The 27,277-nt window shown below is 39.8% G+C and overlaps 1 protein-coding gene across 3 annotated transcripts; it reads left to right on the top strand.

The window, feature by feature from the left end:
- Positions 1 to 285: 285 nt before the first annotated feature.
- CFAP221 (cilia and flagella associated protein 221) lies at positions 286 to 25,613 on the top strand. Of its 3 annotated transcripts, XR_001875775.1 has the most exons (26): positions 286 to 584; positions 2,061 to 2,245; positions 2,664 to 2,764; positions 3,753 to 3,839; positions 3,944 to 4,039; positions 4,927 to 5,027; positions 7,408 to 7,511; positions 8,670 to 8,829; positions 9,335 to 9,452; positions 9,545 to 9,656; positions 9,878 to 9,986; positions 10,709 to 10,796; positions 11,931 to 12,020; positions 12,886 to 12,981; positions 14,185 to 14,275; positions 15,814 to 15,941; positions 16,364 to 16,444; positions 17,436 to 17,543; positions 17,686 to 17,970; positions 19,426 to 19,584; positions 20,007 to 20,101; positions 20,668 to 20,757; positions 20,960 to 21,079; positions 21,509 to 21,538; positions 22,141 to 22,643; positions 23,641 to 25,613. XR_001875775.1 is itself a non-coding variant. In XM_017820842.1 (25 exons), the coding sequence occupies exons 2-25, from the start codon at positions 2,107 to 2,109 to the stop codon at positions 22,262 to 22,264; spliced, it is 2,712 nt and encodes a 903-aa protein (XP_017676331.1). In that variant the 5' UTR covers positions 286 to 490; positions 2,061 to 2,106; the 3' UTR covers positions 22,265 to 22,828. The 3 variants fall into 3 exon arrangements, 2 of the variants coding, with proteins under 2 accessions (XP_017676331.1, XP_017676330.1); XM_017820842.1 differs by lacking the exon at positions 23,641 to 25,613 and having other exon boundaries at positions 286 to 490; positions 22,141 to 22,828; XM_017820841.1 differs by lacking the exon at positions 23,641 to 25,613 and having other exon boundaries at positions 22,141 to 22,828.
- Positions 25,614 to 27,277: the final 1,664 nt, after the last annotated feature.

Below are 27,277 nucleotides of genomic sequence, written 5' to 3'. Positions count from 1 at the left end.
AAAAACACCACATTAAAAAAGGTTTGTCAGGACCTATTTTTCAAGGCATGGCCCTTTAATACCGAAAGTGAGAACACAAAAGGGGGGGGGGAGAAAGAGGGTTTAAAAGGGAAAAAAAAAAAAAAAAAAAAAAAAAAAAAAAAAAAGTTGTTTTTCCTCAGTTTTTGTCCTTTCGCCATCACAGGCAGCTGAACTGCAGCTGAACTGCAGCTGAGGGGACAGCAGCCGACAGTGCCGCGGCCCAGCGCGGCCGCCCCGTTGCCGAGCGACCGCCGCGGGGCCGCGGTGAGGGCAGAGCCGGGCCGGGCTGAGCCGGGACTGCCGGGGGGGCTGTGGGGGACGAGCGGGCTGAGCCGGGGCTCCCTCGGGCCGGGGGCTGAAGGGCTGTGTGTACAGGACGGGCTGTGTGTACAGGACGGGCTGTGTGTACAGCGATGCTTCTGCGAGCCTCACGCGGTTGTAATGGAGTGACACCGCGTCCCTCGGTGAGGTGAGGTGTGCGAGCAGCTCCGAGACACGAAAGGGATTAGAAAGCCCAAGAACTGTCAGGAGGAGGGCGATATCCCGGTCTGAGGGTGTTTGGGGTGAGTTTAGCCATGGATCCCCATGGTTTCACATTTCTGTTGGTGGTTTCATACAAGCACACAAAAGTCTCGTTAAGGGTAGGCGCAGCAATCCTGGAAAATTGAAGAATATGTCTGTTAGACATTCCAGGACCTTAAGGCTTTGTCCTCTCTTAACCCTTTGAAGAACATTTAGTGCGTTGTTGAAGTTGGTGAGCCATGATGTAAATTACGCCAGGAATCCTTTGAGAATATGTCTGCCAGCACCTTTCCAAACCCTGCATTCCCGATGGGGAATACTGACCAAGAGAAGGAGGGTGGCAGGTGTATTTATTAAAGTTGAACAACACAAATGGAAAGAATTTTTTTTAGCATGCTTTTGTCCAAGTTTGGTTGGTCTCACTACCTCAGAAGAAATTTACTGTTGTGCACAACAATGCAGCTCCTCTTACACATTTTCTGTTGCAAGTGGAAAATAAGTGCTTGAAGCTATTGAGTGGAAAATATTATCGAGGCCAGGGTGCCAGTAGCACGTTATTTTAAGCTTCTTGCTTATTTATTATTTAATACTGCAAAACCCATAAATCAAACCAGCACTTTATGAGCTTGAAGCGACTCTCAACTTGTGCCTGGAAGATCTAAAGCAGACTAGAAAACCAGACAAATACCAGAGATGAGACCATAAAATGTAATGGGGGAGGTGGACTAATGATTTAGCTTTGGAACGGTTGAGTGCTGCCTGCTTGAGGGCTGAAATACCCAGCATGGCTTTTGAATTCAGTACTTATTCCAAAAGTATCTTCTCTTTTTCTCCACACAGTTCTCCAGTTCATGCAGAGCCAAGGGCTGTGTGCTATATTTACAAAGATAAATTCTGGTGGATGGATTGTGTCTGGTGTCTTTATTATATCATGTTTGCACTTGCTGTTAGAGAAGTTTATGTTCTGATAACTGCATACTTAACACAGGATCTGTAAGGCCCATGGCTTTCTGGGTTTACAGTTATCTTCACTAAACAAATAACCCAGACGATGCTATCCAAACAAAAGATTCAAATGCCAGTTTTCTTATCCCTCATATTAATATTTAAAAATTTAAATTTAATCTGCAAGTTAACAACCCAAACACCCAGGAGAGATTGGAAGAACATCTTGGCAGAAGTCGGTTCGGATAGTGGAATTATCAGAAGTACCTCGTCTCCTTGTCTGTGTTGGGGGACATGGAGGGAGAGAGAGATGTTTTACATAGACCTGAAAGGAAAATGTCCCCAGTAAGCCTTAGAACAGATGAACATGCTTGAAGTGCTAGGCCTTGCAGTGAGAGCATGGTTTCATGGAATCTCTCTGTCCTTGTACTTGGCACACACAGATTAATCCTCTTCAGCAGGGAAAAAAAGTAACTCCCTCTCCTAAATGTTTTTAGGCAGTTTCAGGCAGCAGATGTTACCAGGGCAAGGGAAGACATTGTGATCATTATGTTGTCTTCATTTGATCCCAGGCACTGAGGATTTTTAGTGCCATTGAGACCCCGTTTCTGCCCTGACATGGATGAAGTTCAGGCGGCCTCCACGGACATCACTGTTGCTAGGAAGACCTTCAGGAAAATACCAAGTGTCCTTTTGGGCAGCCTCGTGGAGGAACCTAAAAAAAGACGTGCTGTCCCCAATCACCTGCTGGAATCAAGTAAGTTTCTGCTCTCTGACTGTTCCCCAACCTTGGAGCAATCCTAAGAAGAGGCACTTGGCTGTTATTTTTTTTTTTGCAACTCACAGGCAAAACTCCCATCCTGTTGCTTAAGTTGCAGCTTCTAGTGAACCCACACTATAGGAGAGGTAGTCAGGGAAGAAATAGTGGCTGTACTGATTCTGGCTGACCCTAAAGTTTTGGGATGGCTTGTTGAAGCCATGATGCCAAGAGGTAAACTGGTGGGGCTCTGCTGGGGTTTTTAAAAATTCATGCCTAGTTAACAGGAGAAATAATCTGTCTCATTTTTTTCTCTGTAATATATTGGGTATAGCATAAATAGACTTAATCCATATAAGTAGCAATCATCATGTGTATTTCACCTGGTCTCCTTTTCTCCGTGTTTTATGATCTACAGAGATTTATTCAGCATTTCAGAGGAGCAAGGTTGTACGGGCTGAGCCTGCTGTGCTACACTATGGAGGGTATGAAGTTGGAAAACATCACCAACAGACACTGGTATGTGTCAGAGCAGGGATCCTCCTGGGTCTCATAAAAGGACAGCAGAATCTGAGCTGACTGCTTGTGGTCATGAGGCCTTTGCTCTGTGGAGTGCTCTAAAAAGCAGCATTTAGAATGTGTGGCCCTGTGGTAACAAAACAGACGAGTACCAGCCACGCCATGTGCAGCACCCTCCTTTACATTCTGTTTTAATTTCTGTTTCCCGTGTGTGCAAGCAGTGTGATATGTGACTTGCACATCATGAATGAAGAGATTTGTGTTTTAGCTCCATAAGAAGCTTGTTTTCAAAACGCCCTTGGCCTGTCACTGCATCTGCAAGCACGTTCACTGTTGGGAAAGTTTTGAAAGTACCTTTGGCCTTCTGCCAAGAACAATTTATTCTGAGGAAGGAAACTCGGTGCATAGGTTTGATTACCTTTCCTTGGGAATGGTTTGGGTATTTCTTCTCTCTGTTTTCCCTTTTCTGGCTTCTTTATTTATATGGTAAATGTGTTGAGGCAGAGGTTGGGTAGTTATGGGGGACCGGGTTCTCCAGATATAATGAAAATAAACAAGATGTAGGAGGTTTTACAGGCTAAACTGTCACTATCCAAAGGTTTGTTGCTTTGTAATCCAAAACAAAAACATGGAGTATTACATGATTCCTGTTGTTTCAGACCTCTCTAAAAATGGTCAGTAGATTGCTTCATTTTTTGTTCCTCTTGCCCATAAGCAAAACATGATCAGAATTCAATTCAACAGTAGCATCTCTTTTAGCAAGACTGTTGTTCCTTGGTTAAGAATTGTGACTTGTTTCCAAAGAATAAAAATGCAGGACGTAAGGTTTGCATAATTTTCTTTTAAATTCAGAGCATATTCAGAATTATTTCTATTAAAGTAAAAATTATTACTTCTTTGCTATGGAGAGTTTTACAAAAAGTACAGTTCTCAATTGACCTCTTATATTTAAAGTGCTTTGTGGTTTTGTTTTTCTTTTGTTCTACAGAAGCTGACAAATATTTCTGCCAATGCAATAAACCTTCACATAATACCACCCCAGACAATGTATTTTCAGATCAAATACAGCAAAGCAGTAAGTGTCAGAAAGCTTTCACACTGCCCTTTGCATGCAGCACAGGTTTTGTGTCATATAAGCAGCTTTTACATGCCTTTTATCTTGTTTTGGTCCATTTCTAGCACCGGCTTGTCCCTGGTTTGTCATATGTGGTGACGGTTGATTTTTGTCCTGATGAGTGGCGATATTACTATGACTGCATCCGGATTCACTGCAAGGTGAGGATTTATCACAAAATATAGTTAAAGTTGTGATGGAATGAAACAACTATTCGGACACAATGACAATGACAAAGGTATAGTTAATATTCTAGAGTCACATGGATTTATTCCCAGTAAGTCTTGATTGGAGTATTTAGTTTTAAGCATCTAAAATTTTCCTCTGTAAACATCCCAGAGCTGTGGGTAAGATTATATTACTTATTCTGCTATTCTTTGCCAGTAGACCAGTTTTTGTGCCACACTGATGTAATGCCTTAGCTGAGCAGGCTCAGAGGAGCTCGGGAGAGTTGCATAAAATATGAAAACAGATGTATACTGAGGAGAAACACAGTGATAATCTTGAAGATCTTTTATGCCCACTTACTGGCCAACTACTAGAGAAACTTCTTATTTCCATAACAAGCTAGAGAAACTTTTTATTTCCATAACAAGCTGAGAAACTTACTACTGTTCAGCCAGGAGAAAAGAAGGTTACATGGAGACCTCATAGCAACCTTCCAGTATCTGAAGGGGGCCTTCAGGGGAGCTGGAGGGGGACTGTTCATCAGGAACTGTAGTGGTAGGACAACGAGTAATGGGTACAAACTGAGAGAGGGACAATTTAGGTTAGATATTAGGGAGAAGTTCATTACTTTGAGGATGGTGTGGCCCTGGCATGGGTTGCCCAGAGAGGTTGTGGATGCCCCAACCCTGGCAGTGTTCAAGGCCAGGTTGGATAAGGCCTTGAGCAACCTGGTCTAGTGAGGGGTGTCCCTGCCCATGGCAGGAGGTTGGGACTAGATGATCTTTAAGGTCCTTTCAACCCTTAACGTTCTATGGTTCTATGATTTATTCCTTGTAAGACATAAATATTTGCATCCGTTTGTTTGTTTGTTTGCTTGCAGGGAGATGATAACTTGGTTGTTCCCATGCATGCTTATCCTGCTATGAATGTTGTAGAATTTCCAACGTTCATAAATCTGTCTGATGTATCAGTTGGTCAGAGGTGAGTTAAGGACAGACGTTTGTCCACATTTCATGAGGCATGCCCAAACCCAGAAAAATCTCATTTTCCTCTATTTGTACAACTTAATGTCTTAGAAGCTTTAAGGAAGTAATCTGCCATCTGGACTTCAAAATAATTCTGTACATGAACTGTTTCAGGTGCACATTCTCAGTAAAGTAAATGCTGTGAGAAGTTAACATGTAAAGATGGAACCGGATTTTCATTTAGTCTAAAGCAGTGCTGACTCACCTCATTCATCATATGGTGAAGCAGTGTGGCTGCTGTTTGTAATCTTTACACTCCCAAGTGCTGTGTCTTTTTAGCATTATTAGGTCGTAAGTGAATGGATCTTCCTTTCAAGATAAAGGGTTCTGGAAATGAAGGTTTGGTTGGTGTATGTTCTGGAAATGAATGTGTGGTAGGTGTTAAGTGCTAGCAAATAGCGTACCTTAGTCCAGACACTGATCAGTCATTAGATTTGCTTCTTATGTTTAAAATATTTAAAGTGATCTGATGTGAAGCTCTGGATGGCATAGCCTTCATCTCACTTTGCCTGTTGCATGGATGTTACACTGACTGTTCTCACTAAGTAATCGGTAGTAGCTGTTGATAGGAACTGGGAAGGGGAAAAGGAGAAGGCAGATCCTGTTAATTAGGGTTTAGTTCTGCAGGATATTGGTTATATTAGTTGTATTCATGGTTGTTAGTGTAAAGATTTGAGTGAATTATAGGAACTGAAGGTCTTAGCTAGGTTTTGTAGCCTGTGAGTTGAAAGTATCTCATGAATTCTACTGAAATATGAATTGGCAAGGCACATACAAGGAAAATTCTGCCCACTGAGTCCAGTATTGCAAATGAATATTTGTGTCTTTTGGTTTTTTTTAATCCCTTTTAATTTGTTAAACTCTAGTGAATCCATCAGGAGTTGTTGTTACAGCTTTCTCACAGGACTGAACACAACTCCTGACTTTTTGGATGCCTTTAGGCATGATGTGATTCTGGTTATTTGCTCCATTTTAGTGCTGAAATATACAGAATTTTCATATTCCCAGAATATAGAGAAGATATTAGAAAGAGTATAAAATATAATTTTAAATAATGGGAATTTTTTTTTTTTAACATAGCAGGGATGCATGCTCGGAGATAATCCTGAGGGAATTCGGAAGAGTTCTTGAAAAGAAAACTCATAGTTTCAAACCTGAATTTTCTACCAGTATTTTTCATCATTAAGCTATTAAAAACGTCCCTAAAAATGAAAACTCTCTGAGGTACTTGGTACTATACAGAACCCAAGGGTCTCTGGGCTCAATCCATAGCCGGTGAGGTCAATGGAAAAACTGCCTATTAATTCCATAACTGTAGAATAAAAATCTATATTCTATCACCCATTATTCTCCTTAGGTACAGAAGGTCCATCAGGCAACAGGTGGCATAATTGTCTTGGTTTTAAGGCACTTTGGTTACTGTTCAAGCTCCACTATACACTGAAACAAATTGCCTGCCCCATCTGCTGTTACAACTTCTTCATGAACAGGTCATATTAAGGCAGAGAAAAAAGGGCTTTGCTATCATTGCTTATTTCCTTAGGCATTTCAAAATGTGCTTTCCAAAAGAACATTGTGTATAACATGCATTCTTTGCTAATCAACAGGATAGGATTTCAGTCAGGCAGTTAATAAAAAGCAGGGGTAAGCCTGGGTAAATGGATCTTGATTTGCAGGATGAGAGATCGTGTTACACCAATGCTTTTGTGTTTCAGTTTGATCTGTGAAAATACATGCATACAAAGACAAAGCAGCTTGAAAAGATGTGTGCTAATACTCTTCTTACAACTTGCATGAGACATAAAGGGCTTTTATGAAAATCAGGCCACAGCATCATTATTTCTACAGTGGTTAAAGCCCAGTCATGTGTTTGAGTTTTCAACACTTTTGAAGACTGCACAGTCTTTTCTCATCATCTTTCACAGGGAGGGCCATGGGAAAAGGCTGATTTGTGGTTCTGTGCTCATTGTTGCTCCAGTCTGGATTGTTTGTACTTGCTAGATATTAGAGTTTGTAAGAATTTGAGGATACACAGAAATAAATTCCAAAAAGTAGGTTTTTAAAATTTTCTGTAATCAGATTCTGTATGGGTAGGAGAAAGTAAGTCAAGATGCAAAATGTTCAGTTTTCAGATCAAGATTTAGCTTTCGTTTCCTCAGGAAGTGAAAGATTTGAAATATTTTGCTATTTTGGAACAGTGAGGAATTATAATTTTCACATTAATAAGTAACCCACTCCTCTGAACACAGATAATTTAGTGCATGTTGTGTATAACATTATTTCCCAGCTTGTAATTGTAGTTTCATTAATGTCATTCTTCTTTTCTCTCTTTTCAGTAAGGAGTATGTTATCCCGTTGCAGTGCAGCTGTCCAATAGATTTTGAATTCCACATTGATATTATTCAGCCTCACAGAGCCTTCACTGTCCAGCCAACATTTGGTAGACTGAATTTCTTTGAAATTCTAAATGCTAAATCTGTATTTATTAAGTGCAGTTACTTGTGACAGTGTATTCAGTGCTGTACAGAAAAAAACTTTGCCTCAGGGTTTTTCCAGGTAAATGCAGCCACTTCTATGCAGCTTCATGGCAAAGAGCCATCAGTGGCTGGTAATAATTTCTTTTGGTAATGCCCAGCTACAGACCTCTGACAAAATATGGGATGTTCCAAACAGTCCATCTGGCCTTTGTCTTCCCAGAAGAGTATCCCAGAAAAAAATATCAACCCAGTAAAACTTAAGTGAGAAATTTTGGTAACCTGAAACTAGGAGGTACTGAAGGCCATCTGAAAAGTACAAAAATGTTTCAGCTCCTTCTCAAGCCACTGAGCTCAAAGATCAGTAATCAGAGAATCAGATAATCATTTAGGTTGGAAAAGACCTTTAAGGTAAACCTAACACTACCAATGGAGTTCACCTTCAAGGATGAAATTCTCTACCAAATTGTATACACATACAGGAAAAACCCAAACCCAACCCAATGAAACTAACTGGGGTTTACAGGTTGCAGAAAGACGGGCAACAGTCACTTGAAAGAGATGAGAAATTAGTCTTTCTGATGAGCAGAATAAGCTCCTTGTTGCAGAAATGTTGAGGAGTCCCTGTATCCTGGGATTGCACTGAATGTTTAGGGGTATGAATAGTGGTTTAAGTGGTTGAGAAAATAATGCAAAAGGTAGTAAGGAAATAAGGTCAAGTAGAGATACGTGATGCATCAAATCCAGGTGAGTCCTCCCCCCACTTGGAAGAGCACAGAGGAATATGTTTATAAGGCTTTGCTCGTGAAAGCAGAAAGTGATGAAGACAACACTAGCATATGCAAGTGAAGAATGTCCACATGTAAACAGGCAATCATTTTCACAGCAGTATGAAACATTACAGCCCTCCTGTCAAATCTTTCTGCTATTGCAAAATATCTTCTATTATCTGGCAATAGACATAGTTCTTGAAAGATACTGAGACCTGAAATATTTTCCATGCCTACTGCCAACCACTCACAGATTAAATTGTTTAAAAAAAAAGGTAGCCCAGAATCAATTTCAGCATATGTAACTGGGCTCATGTTATATGGACTCTTACTGTTTTTCTCCTCTCATCACAGGAATCATTCCAGGCAATGAAAAAGTGAAAGTAACTGTGAAATATTCCCCACTTGAGTATGGAACAGCACAAATGGCAATGCAGTTACGGATTTCAGAGTTTCGCTCGAAACCCTATGTGTGTGTATTCACAGGAACATCAACACCACATCTGGGTCTGATGTATGTGTGGCTGACTGATCTTTGAGCTCCTTTGCCCAGTTCCAAAAAATACCTGTATAATAGGATGTCATATCATTTTGCTGTAATAGTTTTAAGCATTTGTATCTTTGGAGACTTAAAATGCACTCATGTAATTTGACTGTTAATACTTATACCTGCTCTGCTACATCATTTACTCAGAAGTGGAACTACCAAAACAAATATAACAAGAAGTTACGTGTTCTTAAAGAAGTATTGAGCATCCTCAGCTTCTGTTGTTCCTCCTCTTTATTATTTTTATTGTTGAGGCCTTGCAAATGCAGGGAATTGTGAGCAATGAGGCCTTTTGGGCTATACTTAATCTTTTTGTGAACACTGAACATTAAAAAGTTTGGTTCCGTTCATTATTTGGGAGAGAAATTTCCAGTTTCTTTCTATACCTACAGGGGGTGTAAATGCATGTACTAGACCTATGTGCTGTTTCCAGAGTACTTGTGAGAGCAATATCTGTTCTTTTGACATCTAGAAAAGAACATTTTGACAAACAACAAAGTCGTCCAGCAAAAAAAGCTGGGTCTGCAGGAAAATTCATGGTGTGGAGAAGAGACCAAGTCAGCCAACCACGATCGAAGCCTATTCAAAAGGTAAAGGTGTGAAAAGACAATAATTACAAGTACTTTTCTGGGCTGGAAATCTTTCATGTTTCTATTTCTTCCTATTAATTTATATCTCATAGGAAATTGAATACCAGAACCTCAGATTCCCCACAGACTTGTCAAATCCGTATGCTGTAGCTACTGTTTTGATACAGGAACCAGGCAAATTGAAGATTAAGGACTTAAAAGAAGGTAAAGTAATTAAGCAGCATAAACTTGGTCTTAGCATTATTTGTAGTTTTCTGATGAGGAGCTTTGCTTCAGAATTGCTGACGTGATGTGACTGTAGTTTCTGTGAGAAATCTCACCTTAGCTTTATGTATTAGTGGGTTCAGTTACCATGATGGATAGATTTCACAATTAAAAATCCGATCTAGTTTGAGGTGTGATATGGCTTTTTGATATTCCTGCAGTCCTTTCCCAAGGCAGAGAAGGGGTAAAAACCAGACAGATGAAGGAAGCTGTATTTCAATTAAAAGTCAAACAAAATGTTGAGGAAGAGGAAGCAAATCATCTAAAGTGGTAAGTGTTAGTTAACCACATTAACAAGACTGGGATTTACTTAACTAAGGCTTCTCTGAATGATGTATGCAGTATCCACTAGTGCATAATGCTGCCATTTCTTGTCCCAAGAAGGCTTGTTTTACAGCTAAGTTACTGTTGTTTCATTTAATTTTTTTCTCTTCTGCCTAAGAGCTGTCTCAGTAGTAATCCATAGTAGTAGTATCCAATGAGGTCTTTGATTGTGTTATGGTTCCATTCAGAAAGAAACCTGCTGAAAACCTTGTTCACCCAACCTTTTTCTTAGGCATCTCATCTTGTGCCCTTAAGGGCAAAGGAAGATTTTGTCATGGTTGTCAATAAATCAAGACTAAAATGAATAGTGGAGTGAACAGAATTACACTTAGAAGTGTTCAAAAACATGTAGATGTGGTGCTGATAGATGTAGACATGGTTTAGTGGAGGACCTGGCAGTGTTAGTTTAATGGCTTGACTCAGTGATCTCAGAGGTCTTTTCCAGGCTTATTGATTCTGTAATCCTATATACATCAAATGGTGTAAAGCAAAACATAGTTGGATGTGTAAGCACACCATGGTTTTGTTTGAAATCCACAGATCTGCTCTTACACTGAATGTCATGGACACCTAGGCACCTTAGGAAGAGGAGAGTGAGTCTGTTAGCCTTTAAACAAAGCAAACTATGCATTAAGTAAAAAAATTTCTTGCCTCCACTATTAATGCAGGCAGGTTCATAAGGGAGAAGATCCAGTCTCTGAGGAATTTAAAAAAGAGATTATTGAAAGACGACGAAGGGAAGAAGAGCAATACAAGGTTAGTCTTTGATGGTTTTTTTGTAAATTTAAAACCAAAGTTATACTTTCAGATTATGCAGTGCACTAGTGAATTGTAGCAAGCTCTCTACATCTTCAATTTTTCGTCATACAATGCAAAGCTGTACTAGCTGTGCTTGTTACTGCAGTTATATCTTTATTGTGCCTGAATATCTTTATTGTGCCTGTTTCTGACGTGGTTTTATCTTGGAGGTAGACAGAGAGAAGAGTAAGCTATTCATGGAAAGGTAACTAGATCTTTGGCCAACCTAGCAGATTTGCACCCAGTCACATCACAGTGCCACATTCCAGCACAATCCTGTCAGCACTGTGGCTGCATCCAAACTTCTGTTTATTTGTAGCTCTCTGAAGAGCTGATGTCCTGAATGACTCACAGTCAAAGAGAGAGATGCAGTCAGTACTCTCACGCAGAGCCATGGGGAGATAATTCATCCAGTTGTTCTGCACCTTCACCATCTCTCTCTTTCAGTTTCTTCCAGTCACTCCAGACTGCAGGTCATCTTCCACAGAGGTGACAACAACAATAAGCAATACTTGGTGGCAGGAAATATTTTTCCATGTGGCACAGCCCTCAGAGACAGGTGGGGCTTGTCCCTCTTATCCTGCCTCCTGGATATTCAAGTAGCTTCTGACATCCCACTGACTTCCAAGGAACTGCTTGCAGGAGTAAAATTATTTACTGACAGGATAAAGGCTTGATTTATACAATGAATTAGGCACAATTAATTAATTCAAACGTTTTATCTGATAGTAAAAGGGAGGAAGTGAGTAAAAAAAAATCTAAATTGTGAGATTGTTATATCACTGAATTGATGTATATTAACTTTGTTTAGAAGCATTTATTTCCTTACCTGCTGATTCTGGCTATGCAATGCAGACCATGTTTCGCTAGGACAGGATCTGATTGAAACTCAGACCCGAAAAGACATTATTTTACTTTGTGTGACTTGCTCGAGGGTTGCAATAATCACTCTCTAAAAGGGAATTAAGTCTATGTTTTGTTAATGCACCTCCAGAACGTTTCATTGTAAGTGAGTTTCACTAATTGTAAGGGAGGAAAGAATTCGCTGGATGCTTTGTGCTAATGTGATTGTTCTTCCTGGTGACAAATTAGATCCAAAGAGGAGACCCTATCATAGAACAGGAATTTCAAAGGAATGAAGTAGAAGTTTCCTTCAAACGTGTTACCCAGCATGTTGGCCAGGTTTGTACATACATTATTATAACCTGCTATATGTTATTATCACCTACTAAGCTACCAAACAGCCATAGATGTTTGACATTGAATACTTTTCCTCCTAATGTTCCTATTTCTGTGGCAGTGCCTTATTTCCCATTTTACTTTTAGGTAGGGCAAGCATCATGCTACTTGCACAGCTCATGTTCTGATGTTCTGATCTCATATGAGAGTCAAGAGGAAATCTGCAGGCCTAACCTGAGATTTATATTGCTTGTTTCTCTCCGGAGAAGCTGTCTCATGCCTGATTGTAAGGTTAAGCTTAAATCATAAGATTTGCAACCTTTACCTGCAGGTCAGATTGACAGGAACCTTTCTGGTACTTAGATTTTTTTGCTCCTTCTCTGTGGCATCTTTCACCCTTCTTTAGTATGTGCTATCAGCCATTATTGGAGAAGGGATACTGGTTTTGCTGGGCCCCTGGTGTGAGTCCTTACAGCTACTCCAGCTTCACATCTGTGCAAGATGAAGTCTATATTTGGTAGAGACCCTGTCCATTCTCTCTGCTGTCCAACTGCCCATGTAGTGCACTTAAATCATAGTATGTATCTGCCATTTGTGTGGATACAGACCATGCAACGTTACCTCTGCATTCCCTATACCACATCTGCAAGTATTTGGTGATTACTTCCCACTAAGCCCCTTAGTGAAGGCTTCTGGTTAAATGCCAGTACTGCAAATGCTTTCACTTGACTTAAGTTCAGTATTTAGGAATAACATATGGATGCAGGCCAAGGAATGGCTTGAGCTGAAGGAAATTTCTCCCTTATCCAGTTGTAAAAGGAGTTGTCCTTTTTCTTTTCTGTTTCCTTTTAAAAAAAATGCCATGCAGCATCCAAGTGTCCAACCCACATTTGACTTGCTCCGTAATGACCCCTGGGACAACAGAAAGAGGATGTTAAGGAAATTCCAACAAGCAGCATACAAGGTAAACTGAACAAACAGAATGCAGTGTGGTGGCATGATGCCTTGGAAATAGCACAAAAGAACATGAAAACAGACACATAAGGAGTGTTCACAGCTAGCTAGGGATTTGATAGTTTGATAAATATGGCCCTACCTCAACAGGAAATAAAGATACGGAGTAAGTTTTGTATTCAGCTGGTGCTTCATATTGCAATTGAGACTAAATAAATGCAGATGAATTTTTTTTTTTAAGTAAAAAATACTTCTGCACAAAAAAGAGAAAATTTCAAAATGCATATAGAACACCGTACCCAGTTTTGGGCACCTGGTATAAGAAAGACATCAATAAGCTGGAGTGAGTTCATTGTAGAGCCACTGGGGGGTCTGGAACACTCACTCGGTAAGGAGACAATCATGAGAGGGAAAGTAGAGGCAGAGAGCAGCACCTTCCAACACCTCTGAGGAAGTTACTGATGATGGAGCATCCTGGCACTGGTGCATGATGGGAACATGGGAAACAATGGGCATAAATTCAAATAAGTGAGGTGTAGACCTGGAAGCTAAAGACTAATCAGTTAAATCACTTATTTCATTGGGTTTAAATATTAACTTGCATCTCCACCGCTGTTTCTCCAGTAAATCTCAATGTAGCAAGCAAGATGGAAATGTCCTGCTCTCCTAGTGTCCAGTTTGGATATTCTCCAATCTATTCAGAATATTGAGGTCTTGAAATGAAATGCTCTTTCCTGTAAGATAATTTGCTGTAAATGGCCCCTTCTGGTATTAAAACCTAGAGCTCTTCATTGTTATCCTGTGATACATGGGCAAATTACAGAGTGCAGGTTGCTACTTACTCTTCTTGTTCTCAGAGCCACAAATACAAATATGGCCCTGATCAACTGGCTGTTCACTCATTGTTAAATCTGTGTATGCCAATAAACAATCCGAAGGATTAGGACCTAGCCAAAAAAACAGTCTGATTAACCTGTAAAGCTAAATTAAGGTTTTAACTGTATTTGTTCTGTAATGTCATTGTAGAGTTGAGATCCATTCTACATCTCTATTTCCCATTTTCTCCCTCCTGAACAGAAAACTATATTCTAAAATAGAGATGTCTGAGTGAGCTCTGTAGAATAAATACAGTTTTAACACACACAATATATTTCTATGACTATAAATCTCAGAGTCTTCTACTTAAAATTAAATTTGAAAATCATTCTCTCAGATTTTGATTCAGGCTCGGCTGAATCGTTTATTGCTTCTGTTCCGTGGACTGACCAGTGAGGCCAGAGGTCACGAGGAAGGGTCTGTGTCTGGTAAGGATTAGAAGAACAGTTTGATATTTTGACTGTGGGCTGTGATAATTCAGGTTGTGCTGCAGTGTGCCAGGTTCATTACATATAAACATACAGACAGAGTCCTTACAAAGGAGTCTTCCAGAGAAAAAGAGAAGTGTGACAAGGTAGAATCATAAAGTGATTTGGATTGGAAGGGACCTTTAAGGGTCATCTAGTTCAATCCACCTGCAATGAGCAAGGACATCTTCAACCAGATCAGGTTGCTCAGAGCTCTGTCCAACCTGACCTTTAATGTTTCCACCACCTCTTTGGGCAACCTGTGCCAGTGTATTATCACCCTTGTTGCAGAAAAGTGTCTTCCTTATATCTAGTCTGAAACTACCTTCTTTTAGCTCCAAACCATTATCCCTTGTCCTATCGCAACAGCCCTGCTAAAAGGTAGAAACAGCTGTAGTCAAAATACATCTATTTTTCATACATATTATTTCCTAGATTTAAAAAATGTGATTGACTCTTCTTAGGCACCTTATCTACTTAATAACAGGGCAGAAGCTGTGAATTCTCCATCAATGGAAGTGTTCAAGGTCAGGATGAGGCTTCAGACAACCTGATCTAGTGATAGATGTGCTGGCCCCTGGCAGGAGGGTTGGACTAGGTGATCTTGAGAGGTCCTTTCTGTCCCAAACCCTTCTACATATAGCCCAAGGAAGAATGGAAGGGCAAACAGGACTATATGAGAAATAGGCAGATGAACAGATCAGGCAAAGCCCAAGGGTCAGAGATACAGGATAAAAAGAACTTACTGCATGTGGGATAGAAGGGGGAAAGACTCCAGAATGCGATGAAGGCAGGATGTCTGAACTCAGGCAAAATGAGGCAGTAGGAACCATGAGATACATGGCCAGTACTGGGTTCAGGTCTTTTCCTCATCTCTTTCTCATGTAAGTGCTTTTAATCAATCACTTTTCTTTATACTAAATTGCAAATGCTGGCCTGGAAAACTCACTTGTTGCTTAACAGTCATAGAAGGAAACTGGCCTTGGATGGGAGTCATAGTTGGGTATATGGGGGACAGAAAAGAATTTTTGTCTCTTATGTCCCACTCCCCCACACAATTTGACAACTGCTGAGACACATCTTTCCATATCGGGCCTTTTCCTGCTTTTGCAAATAGGCACATTTAATTCCCAGTATGCAGGAGTTGCAGGGATGCTGCAAATAGAAGATGTAATGGCATTTAGTGTAAGAGAGACCTCTGACTTATCCCTTGCTGAGCAGAAGGAGATAGAGAACCAAGCTGGAACGAGTGGGCTGTAATGTCCTCTCAGGAAAGGGTAAATTAGATCTGTCTGCTAGTCAAGGTATCATGCTTCATATCTTGTAGATGTGACATTTAAAGCCTTCAGGAAGTATTACTTTACTTTTTAATATTAAAATTACTAGACACGTCCTGTTTTAGGAAGATGTTAAATACATTTTGTGGCTTGATTCTATTTTTGAAACAGTGTATTAAGATAAATTATGAAACTTTACTATTTGTTTTCCATTAATGACAGAAACCAGGAGTTTCAGCAAATCAAAGAAGAGTGAAGAATGTAAGGGCCTTTCTTCCAGCATATCTGAAGATCTTATATTGCCTTTTGAATTCCCCTTTTGCAGTTCCCATGAACAAAATGATGATTTGGTGGGTATAGTAAGTAAAATGTTGGTCAGCACTCAAGATAGGATTTTGTCGAAGATATTGGCCTGGTACTGCCTTTATTAAAATTTCACAACATGACTGGTTCTCACAGATTAATTCAGGACTTGGTATTTATTAAGGGTACTGCTGAAAACAGTAAAAAAAAATCTTTGCATTCTATAATTCTGAGCAATACATTAATGTTCAGAGTTAGTTAACATCTATGATTTTGCAGAAGAAAAGAAAGAAAAAAATAACTGAAATCCCAAAGTCAAAGAAAGAACAGCAGAAATATCAAACTGTATAAAATAAATGTTTGCATAATTATTTCCATATGTTTCTAGTTAGCTGTGCTGATGGATTGCTGCCAATGCAAAACAAAATGCCCACCATATTCCTGGTTTTTAAATACTGTTTTCTTTCAGGCACCTGATGCTCTTGGCCTAGTTCCTGTTGGATCTGTGGATGTGACAGTCAGACATATTCTTCCTTATTATGACTTGAAGGTGAGTTAGCACAGCTCCCTCAACTGTATCGTGTTTCTCTCTTCCACCAGTCCAGTTAAATGTTTTCTTCCTGATTCAGTGGCCTCTGTGCAGCCCAGTAAAAATGCTTTGTGCGTCTGTGTGATTAGCATGCTTGTATTAAAAACATCTCACCTGTTTCCACAAGTAACAAGCTTATAGTCAGAATAGTCCCCTCTCTCCAGACAGAAAGATGAGTCACCTCAGCTGAAACTATTATATCTCAAACATCAAAGTCCTTCTGTGAATGAGGATGCTGTGAGCCCTGCACACCACACAGTTTTTTCTTTGGTTCTAGAGTTTTATAAAAGTGACATAATAAAAATGTCCTTCCTTTTAGAAACTAATGGAACTCTTCTCTTTATCTGGTATCCAGTTCTGCATGCTTAATTCCTTCATAGGAAATGCGAACATTTCCTTCTTGAAATATTTTTTTTTCCAATTTTATGAGTATAGATAAACTTTTTTTTCCTGAATTCTAAACCCATTTCTCTCCAATTTTTTAATAACAAAAGATCAAATCCCATCAAAGTAAATATAATTCCTTAGGTTCAAATCCATGCAGACTTTGGGTCAAAGTACACTTTCTTTTTATTGAGGTGATGTGACAAGTCTGGAAACTTTCTTGTAGCATCTTTTCCCCTTACTGCACATTGCTTCATCTGTCAGTGTTACACCCATTACTCACACAGCCTTTCGCGTCCCATTAAGTTCAGAATATTTGATCAAGAAACTCTTAAATCCATTATCTTTCACAGAAAAGCAAGAATGAAAATATTCTCTTATGCCCTCATGAATTATGCCTTCTCAAAGTTTTGATCATATACCATGTTCCAGAATGGCGATCCAAGTATCCTTTACCACAGAGATGTGATGTGTCCGTGATAAAGCCGGAATGTTCCGTTCCATCTGTGAGTTAACCGACAGTGATTATTGTCATCTCCTGCAGCACATCTTTTTTCTTTGCACTTAGGTTCCTCAGCATTCCAACATTATGAAGTATCAACCTTTCTGTACACACTATGCAGCCACAAGTTACAAACCTCGAGAACCTTCCCGGCCACTGAGGCAGGGAGCCCAGGTAACAAATCACCTCAAAATCACACTTTGCTGAAGTCACTCCAACCCTACAGTTCTACAATAATTTGATTAATTTTGTCTCAGCATTTTATACTGAAAAGCTTACTACATTCTGAAAACCTTTGATGTCTGTGTTTTTCAAGGATGAATTGATTCAAGTAGCTCCTTCTGCTGAGGGGCAGCTTGACCTGGTCTTCCAGAGGACAGACTTTCACAAACCATCCCCAGGAGAGGATTTTTACAAACCATACTCAGAAGAGGATTTTTACAAACCATACTCAGAAGAGGATTTTTACAAACCATACTCAGAAGAGGATTTTTACAAACCATCCCCAGAAAAAGTAGCAGAAAGAGATATCAGCCTCTTAAAACTGGTTCCTCCCCGAGCTTTAGTCTACCCTGCAGAGAGCAACCCACTTCGCATTTTTGTAAGTAGATGTTGACTTCCACAAAGAACCTAGGAAAGGAAGGAAAGTGTGTTTGTTTCATCAACAGCCTCATGTGGAATTGATAGGCAATTTTCTTACTCAGATTGGTATATAAAACTATACAGAGTGAGAGTAATCCTTCATGATGCAAACTCTGGTAGATAGGAGTCACAGAGCTCATCCCACTGAGAGAGGGAACTTTTCACTTTAGGATGGGTTTTGATCAGTTTAGGGAAGGGATGATAAGGCAAAATTGCCAGTGAAAGCAGAGAACTGGAGACCCTTCCAGTCTGACACTCCACAAATGGTGAGTGATCACAGAACTCCCTGGAACACCATGGAGCCCCTTCCTTCTTCTCCACTTGTTTCCCCATTTGGATGCCAGAGGAAAAGGCATGATCTTGGCATCTCAGTCCTTCTATAACCTCCTGCTCTTGCCCAGATAGGTAGAACAGTCTTTTCCTGCTGTTCAGCTGGGGGACTGCAGTTCTGCCTGATCCTTGGGTAAACAGAATAGTGAAGTCAAACTCTGCTCACAATGCATCCTGCTGCCTTATAGTTTCTAATAATTGTCAGAGCATCCCAAAGCACATTTCCAAATTATTAGGCACAGAGATTCAAAAAATCCCCATCACATGCTGTGCGTGGGAGGACTTTCTGTTACTTACTTATTGTGTAGATTGTGCTACTTGTCTCCAGCTGCAGAAGGTGTTTCCCACACAGTGCAGCTCAGCCTGCAGGTGCCTGAGGTGTCTCTGAGCAGGCTGAGGCAGCTGTAGAGCTCAGTGCAGTGCAGTGTGTGGGTGCAGGCAGATCTCCCAGCCAGCGTGGCACTGTGCCTGGCTTGGGCGGCTCTGTCTCTGAGCATTTCTTAGCTGCAATGGCCCAGAGCCCACTGTGCTGGTCTGGTGATCTTGGCATAACATGTATGTATAGACTTGCCCTCACTGCCTGCAGCCAGGACTCCAGTGAACTTTCTGATGAGGTCTTCTCTGCATCTCTTTCATCCCTCTGTCATGTCATAAGAGCCAGGCACAGCCTGATTCCACACTACCCAGCATTAGGCTTTATCCAGAAACAGATGCTAGTGCAGGGAAATTGATGGCAAAATGCTCACTAGCTTCCACCACAGTGAGTCCACTTTCCCTTTTTGGATTCTGAACTGTTCAGAGAAGCAGCAATGGATTTTAGAATAATTAGGCAATAGCTTTTTCTCCCAAACTTCGAGACAACAGCTAAATTGCTGTATTTTAGACAGCACAGAGAATGAATGAACCAGACAGATTATAGGATGAGGGGAAGGGATAGGAAATGAAGGATCACACCAAATAAACAGTCACAATGAGAGAAGGCTGTGAATCTGGGGACACTAATTTTAAGAAATGAATTTTCATGAATTTCATTCTTTATGGTGCTCAGAACAATTTATTAAAATAATCTCTTCATTGTTTTTAGAACCCTGCTCCAGGATTAGTTCCATTTTTACTTCCATTGCCCTATTGTGAGTCAAATATTGAATATCATCTTTGTCCTCATCCAAAATACACCTTTACCAAGGAATGCCCCAAAGGATCCAGTATTCCGATCACACAAAAGAAATTTCTGCATCACAAGGTATGGCCTTTTGGGTTTATTGTATGAGTATCTGGCTTGGGTATGTTCTTGCTGAGAACTTGCTCTAAGGAATCAAAAAGGAAGATGAAGTCATCCTAAATAGAAGACATTTTCAAATATAAATTATGCATGCAGTTAAATATGGTCATGAATATGACATGGGTCAGAATAACTAGTTCTAATAACTCTTGTTAGGCTTTATCCATGTCTCTTATTTATCCCAAAGTGTTTCTTTGCTCCTTCTGTCTTTTTTACTGTCTATTGTACTTTCACAGTGTACTAACAATGATGGGAGGATCTTTGAATATTTAGCTCTCCAGATTCAATTCTCAGCCAAGAAGTGAGATGCTCTGCCCTGCAAACCTCTCTCCCCACTGCATTATGTACTAAAGGTCTGATTACTGTAGCACTTGTCATTTCAGGAAGTGATTTCTGGAGTAATGGAATGGAGGAAATTCTCACCATTGGTGTATTCCACTTTTTCTAACATTCCCACATTGACAAATACAGCACCTAGGTAAGAAAGAATTTGAATATGCAGTGCCTCTACCCTGCACTAGTTTCTGTTGCCTGTAAGTATATTGACCAGTTACTAGTCCCACTGATGAAAGTGGGCCTATGGGTGTAATAAATTGCTGCTCAGAAATCCAAAACCAACAGGAAAAACTCCTACTGAACTCCTTGGAGGGTGGGTTAAGAAAAATATCATTAGGGGAAATGCCTAGCCTGGGAAGGAGAGTTCCAGTCTGTGCTTTCAATGACATCTCTCCTGGAAGCTTGTTGTTTCAGTCCTAGCAGACCCTAGGAGGTACAAACTCTGTCTGTCCTGCAGGAGTATGAACTGTAAAACCTTTATTGTATGGACACTTGTACCCAGTGGTAGCCAACATCTCTCAGGCTCACATTCCCTTGTATCACAGCAGTTTCTGGTGTACTCAAATTTTCCAGGAATATTTAAAAGTACCTCATCTTTATTGTAACCGTAACTACTGTGAAGCTTCAAAATATAAAAAGTTTAGTGTAGAGTAACTGCACTAATACCATTAGCATTAGCAGCTTAAACTAATACCATTTCCATCACAGGGATCCTTACAGTTTAGATATGCTTCCAAGAGATGTACCACCAGTGCTGTCTGACTTACCTGAGAGAGACAAGGAGAACGTGATTGATCAGTAAGCTTCTCCTCTATTCTGTACATGTTGTGATTGACTATGTGTTAACCACTTGTGTGGATGGGTGTAAACGTGTCTCGAGGGATCCTCAAAGGCAAAAGCACAAAGTCCCTCTTGCATAAAACAGACCTTTGTTTTGTTGGCTAAAAAATACTTTTAAAAGGATAAAGGTCAACTGTTTGTCATCTTTACTAATTTTTAGTGAGACAGATGAGGCTGAGTTTGAAATGATTCTTACTCCAGAGATGGTGAGGGCTGAATTTCCACAGATTGGTCAGGCACTCACAGAAGAAGACGAAGAGGAATCAGCAAAAGAAGAAAGGTAGGTATAATTTTAAATTAGGAGAGAGGAATAGGAAGGAATCTGAAGTCAAGCATCCCCTTCAGAATTGCATAGAAAGTCATACTGAGATGCTCTAGGGGCTCCATCACAAGTGGGATGTAGATCTGGTACTTTTGAAAAAATTTGCACTGCAAATGCAGTCTCTGGATTTTACTTCAGAAAGCAGCTGTGAATGTGACACATTGACTTGCATGTCTCTTATTTGGTAATATCAACATGATTTAACACTTGAGGCAGTGAGGTCCCTGACAAAACACTGATTGCTGTATTGACTGAAGATAATTCGCTGTAAAAATGTAGGTGTGTCATACTCAGTACTGTTCTTTACATTTTGTGACGCTCTGCTTGTCAGAACATGGGGATTTGGGACAGCTTGTGGAACTAAAGAGTGACCTTTTTCTTCCACAGTAATACAGTGCTGGATGATGCTTCTCTTGGGTAAGTAGTTTTATAACCATAAGATTCTTTCTCTGTGAAGTTTTAGATGTTTTCATAAAAAATGAAAATACTTTTCTATATTAAACGACTCTGGGTATTAATATTTACTTGTTGAAATCCTCCCTATTATTTTGGCTCTGTAAAGAGGGAAACAAAAATTTCTTAGCAAACAATGAAGTCTCAATCCTTTATGTTGTCATTGGCAGGTTCTTTGTTATTATTGGTGGGGTGGTATTTACTAGATGACAGAGGATGTACTGCTCCTCTATCACGATTTCAGCATTTTATCCTTAAGGCAAATCAGTTTTTCATGTGGCTGCTCTTGTTCTGGCAATTACAGCATGTGTTCCTTCATGGATAAAATGTAAAACTCAGTTTGTATTTACCTCTCAGATGGTTAACTTTCCTAACTGGCCAAACCAGGAGTGAGTGTTCTTTCCACAGTTTCACTGCTTTTCCAGTTCTGCATAAGTAATGGAATTGCCTCTGCATTCATTATTTAAAAAAAAGAAATTGTGTGTCTCTTTCTTTGGATTTTTCAGCATTCCTAAGTAGTTTCCCTGGTTATTATAAATACAAATGATGTTTTAAATTTCTTCCAGAGACCTGCACAACTATCCAGATGGACATTTTCAAACTCAAAACAATGAGCTTGGAGAAAGGATTCAAAAACATGTGGAGACAATGAAGCTGAAAGCTCTTAATAAAACCCTTGTTCTGGGATAAGAGTAATTTTCCAAAGTCCATGGCTTGGCACTGCTTATCCTGTTTATGTACAAGGCCTTCTAAATCCCAGCTACATTTACTTTCATTCAGTGAGGTCAGCAACGTCTTGTGCCAAGAGAACTGCCAGTAATGCCACCTCTGTCAAGGTCTCTCACTGTGCCCACTACACCAAACACAATAATTACTCCAGTGGGAAACCTCAGCCTTGTACCTGTTCATTTTGTTCTGGTATGAAGGACCAGAAAACCTCAGTACTACCACATAATTTTGGTAATTAATTTACAGCCCACTATTTTCAAATAAAATGTGAAAAGACCTCATGACCAAATTCTTCTGAATTTGTTTTTTTCAGTTATGACCTGTCCTTGAATTTTTGCAGGTAAGTTGCTACATCTCAGACTTGACTGTAAACCATACACTCGAGACTTTTAATGAAAGGGAAGACTTGAACACCATTAGTGTCCACCAAGACAATGTCCAAGCACATCTCATTAGCTGTTCAGAGGTTTCATTCAATGCACAGCTCTTGGCAAAAGGATTATGAATGAATTGCATAGCCTTGTGAGAAACCTGTAATGCTCAGGGTGTATTCCCTAGAAAAGGAGATTTCTCAGCATATCACCTTGCAGCTGTCTCCTTACTTTTTTGTGGGAAAGCTGGGCATCAGGCAAAATTGGTTTTAACCATAGGAATTGATTGCTCATTTTGAAGAGTATTCCAGCTATTTCTGCTGAAAAGCACATTCTTCTATACTAAAAGGCATCGAAATTGCAGCAATACACACTATATTCCTAGAAGCCATACTCCTTTCCAGGCATACTTAAAACCTTTAGGAAAAGAGAGTGATCAATGTAGACAAGCTGTAAAAAGCCCAGGAAGATAGAAAATAGGAAAGTAGGGTGGAAAAGCAACAGGATAGTCTGTATTATACTAGCTACATGATATCTCTGCTCCCTTTGAAGAAATAAAAAGCTGGAAAGTTTCTGCTAACTGTCTAATTGGCAAGGGATTGTTCAGAATGCAGGTCTGGATATCTGCAGATTTCTCTGACTACAAACAGTTGCTTGAACTTGTACACATGATGTTTTCTTCTGTAGGTCCTGAGGAAAGCAGTTGATCTTTTAAGAGATGAGCTAAGAGTTGAGCATGTTTCTTAACATGACCATGACAAAAACATTCTCACATTTTACAGTGAAAACAGTTCACAATTCATAGTTAAGGTAAATGAAGCATAGGTAATTCTTAGGAACTGGTATCTATGAGCTAAATGTCTAATCTAGTCTAGTAAAGATGGAATAAGTGTTCAGAAACAGCGGTGATCAACCAAAGTTAATCTCTTTTTGTTACAGTGGTGTTGTCTTTCCTTCCTATTCCAGAACAGTTTCCTGGTCATCCCAATGGAAATTATTCATGCTCCTCCATTCTCCAGTGGAAGACACCAGCCTTCAAAGAAATGAACCTCCTTTCTATTGAAGTGATCCTCCTTTCTCTGCCTTAGCTCTTTATGGGCCAGGTTTCAGTGTGTAGAGAAGTGCATTACCTTGCACTAAAATGTTCCTAGAATTCAAAGGTGCTCTTGGTAATGCACAGATCCCTGTGCATTATATCCTTCCAGGATATCTCATAATAAAAGGCTGGCTCTTCTGGAGGTAATAAGCTCTCAGAGGCAATCCAGCTGAGTCCAAGAACATGAGATTTGGCTAAATAATTTGAAGTCTTAGGTTTTCATGAGACCTCTTAAGTCAACCCCTGGTTGACAACTGAACAGATTCAGAAATGGGACATAAACCACAAGAATTAAAACCTGCAATTGGTGGTTTTTCACTGTTCGGTGTTACAGAAAATAAATCAGAATAAAAAGAAATGATGTTATGGAAAATGTGCCTCTGGTAACATTACCCAGTGGACCGGAACATTTCTGATAGTTATTTTTATCTGGATTATAATTTATAGTGTGCTGAACCAGGGCATTAATTTTGGAGAACGGTTTTATGTATAAAGGATGTGTACAGTTTTCTCTGACAGACTTGTTAACAAACAGTTGCTTACAGGGCCTTCTAAAAGGATCGTTTAGTAGGATTCAATACCAATTGTGTGAAATGTCAACATTCAACATCAGTGCTATTTAAAAGAGCATTAGTGCAAACTCTAGCCTTAGGCTATGTTTTTATAAACTGTGGAACAGTTTATAAACAGTTTATTAAGATGTCTTTTAATGAGCTTTCTTATGCCTCTACTAAAGCTGCAGATCACTTTCTTTTGAATGTGCAGATTTTCACATACAGTTTGCAAACTAAGATCAATTAATATATATATATGTAGCCAAATTTCACTACATTCTAATGTTAATTTGTCGATTACTTTATTTTGGGAATCAGAGGGCTGCATTCTTACTGATGTGAGTGGGAAGGTAAGAATGTGTAAATTGATGTGCAGAATGTGACAAGTTTATTTCCAGTCACTGCAAGTAAAATTGCTGCTGTTTCCCTTGTTTGGAAAGGATTAATTGGCTGAATGACATTGCAACTGTTTTACCAATTAAGATATATCCATCTTGCCTGAAAAAGCCTGTCCTATTAGCAAGGTTAATAAACACTGACTCACTCTTTAGCTTTTCTCCCTTCTATTACATAAATGAGCATTAACCTCTAAATCAAATAAAAGGTCCATTTTAAAAATTAAGAAAATGTTAATGTGGAAATGATCTATGAGTTTAAGTGCTCAGTAACTGGGTTGTTAATCTCACTTACTGTTTCCTGATGAGAGAAAATCCATCAGGATCTTTAAAATGTAAATTAATTGTATTTTATAAGAAGGCTGGGAGGAAAACAGCAGTGTGTTTGATGTAAAGAAATGGGTGAAATTATATTTTCAGCTCATAAGAAGAGTTCCATGAGCCCCAGACTAAAGAAATCTTGTTACCTTTGGATTTGTAATGCAAGGTTCAGTTATTCCAAGCTCTGGTTGAAGATTTTTGTCTGGGCATTTATTTGGTCTTTCTTCTGCACAGGTTTTCTTCTGTCTCTTCTCACGCTGAGTCCTTTGCCTTATGGAAACACCATGGATGCTTCTCTCCAGGTGTTTCACCATGGAGGATTTTAGCTCTTGCTGAGGCCTCTCCTGCTCTTCCAGTTCAGTTGGAAATAGCCAGCAGGTTTAGAATTTATTGCATGAGATATATGCAAATGATGTAATTTCCTTAGAAAGCTGGAGAATAGAAACTTCTGTGTGTGTGTGGATAAATTTCTTTGTAAATGTGACTGTGAAGTGCTGCTCTGCAATCTGTAAATGCATCATTTGTATGTTCCTGTAGAGACACAAACAGCTGATGTGCTGAGGGCCTCTATGACCTTTGAAAACCACAGCAGTCATCAATGTACCTAGGTTTTTCATAAAAGTTATTTTAAGGCAGAATTGGTTTAAAAATTGGTTTTTTTCCTCCTCTGTTTTCTACTTCTCCCACTGTCAGTCTATGCACAGAGTACCAACACTGGTTGCATGGAGTAAGTCCTCTTCTTCAAGCAGTTGCAGCTTGAAGACAACCTTCTCAAAATTTTTGGGGGTCTCTGGGTTTTTTAGGTTTGTTTTTCTTTCCTGAAATGTAATAATTCTTCAGAGAGGAATTCTAAGCAGTGAGTAGTGTCTACAGTTGTTTGATCTGGTGGCACAGAGTCAGATCTTCCAGCCTGAGCAACCTCTTTGGCCTCCTCTAGCTCTGCCTGCTGCCAAAGGGTGGTCAGTGGTAGCTGCTTTGGAATAGGGCCTGGAGAGCCATCAGGAGTAACAATGCTGCAGTTCCTCTCTGGGCCTTGTGGTTTGGGGTATTGTCAGTAGCAGGGTCTCTGAGTTGCTCAGAAGAGATCTGTTATTCCCAGGAATGCTATCCCATTCATACTGCTCCCACAGACTGAAGGACTTGATCCAAAGTGTCTTGTGATTCTTCATTTCTATGGACCTCTCAAGTAATGTGTCATTTCTACACTGCTGGAATTTGTTGGAAGTCTCCCATAAATACTGCAGTTCTGAGCCATCCTTTCATTGTCTATGTCCCTCTGTGTCCTCCAAGAAAACTGAATTCATCAAAACCAAAAGCAGTGCAATATCATGGCAATACTTCAAGCCCAAAAACAAGATCCAACAATAACGTGATCTGGCCAAAAAAAGCCAGACACATCTGACAGGGCTGTCTTCTGCCACCTAACACCTGCAGAAGGTAATTGGTTGTGAGGAACCTCCTAGATTATGTCTGTATGACCACAGCAGGAACTTGAAAATTAAATCAAGAAGCTTCTGAAAAACTCCAGGTGATTTCAGAACACCTGCAGGAAGTATTTTTCCAAAGCACTGGTACATCAGAAAACATCTTCTGATGAGCTGCACGCTTGTGCCAGGCACCATTTAGTTCCAGCACATTCATGTTTTACCATCCAAAGGGTAAACTGAGTTTTAAGTGAGTGAGGGCTCTCCATGGTGAGGAGCAATAGCATGTTCTTCTGCCTTTAAAGAAATAAAATTTCCAGTCCAGGATGCAATCCTGTTGTTATCTGGGAACGTTTTTAAATGGTTACATCTTTTCCTGATGTTTCTAACTACTTCAGTCAGTTTCTATGAGTTTTTAATTGCACAAGAGACTGAGTTAATAGTGCATTATTTTTAATCAGTTCATTTTATCTAGCTTCAGAATTATGAACCAAATTATCACCATCACCAAGTAATTACTGGTTTATAATAATTTCACAGTGTGGAGTCTCCAGTAATCCAATCTGCGTTGCCTACAAAACAACACTGTGCTGTGTCACCTCAGGGATGTTGGCTGTGTGTGTTGCTGGCTGAGTTTCAGAGCACCAGATGAAGAAACCAAGGCTTATTTCCCTTGAGTTTGGATTTACATGATTAGTTCTCTGTGTGTTACCCTGAGAATGGACATCAAGTACCAAGAGAGAATTGCTTTGAAACAATTCTCTTTTTGCTTCCCTGCCTCTGAAGCACCTTTCCCTGCAGGCAGCATCACAT

This window comes from Lepidothrix coronata, unplaced genomic scaffold, assembly GCF_001604755.1.
Source record: "Lepidothrix coronata isolate B3197 unplaced genomic scaffold, Lepidothrix_coronata-1.0 Scaffold86, whole genome shotgun sequence".
Classification (NCBI taxonomy): Eukaryota; Metazoa; Chordata; class Aves; order Passeriformes; family Pipridae; genus Lepidothrix; species Lepidothrix coronata.
The sequence above is the reverse complement of the archived record's forward strand: the minus strand, read 5'-3'. Positions and strand labels throughout refer to the sequence as shown.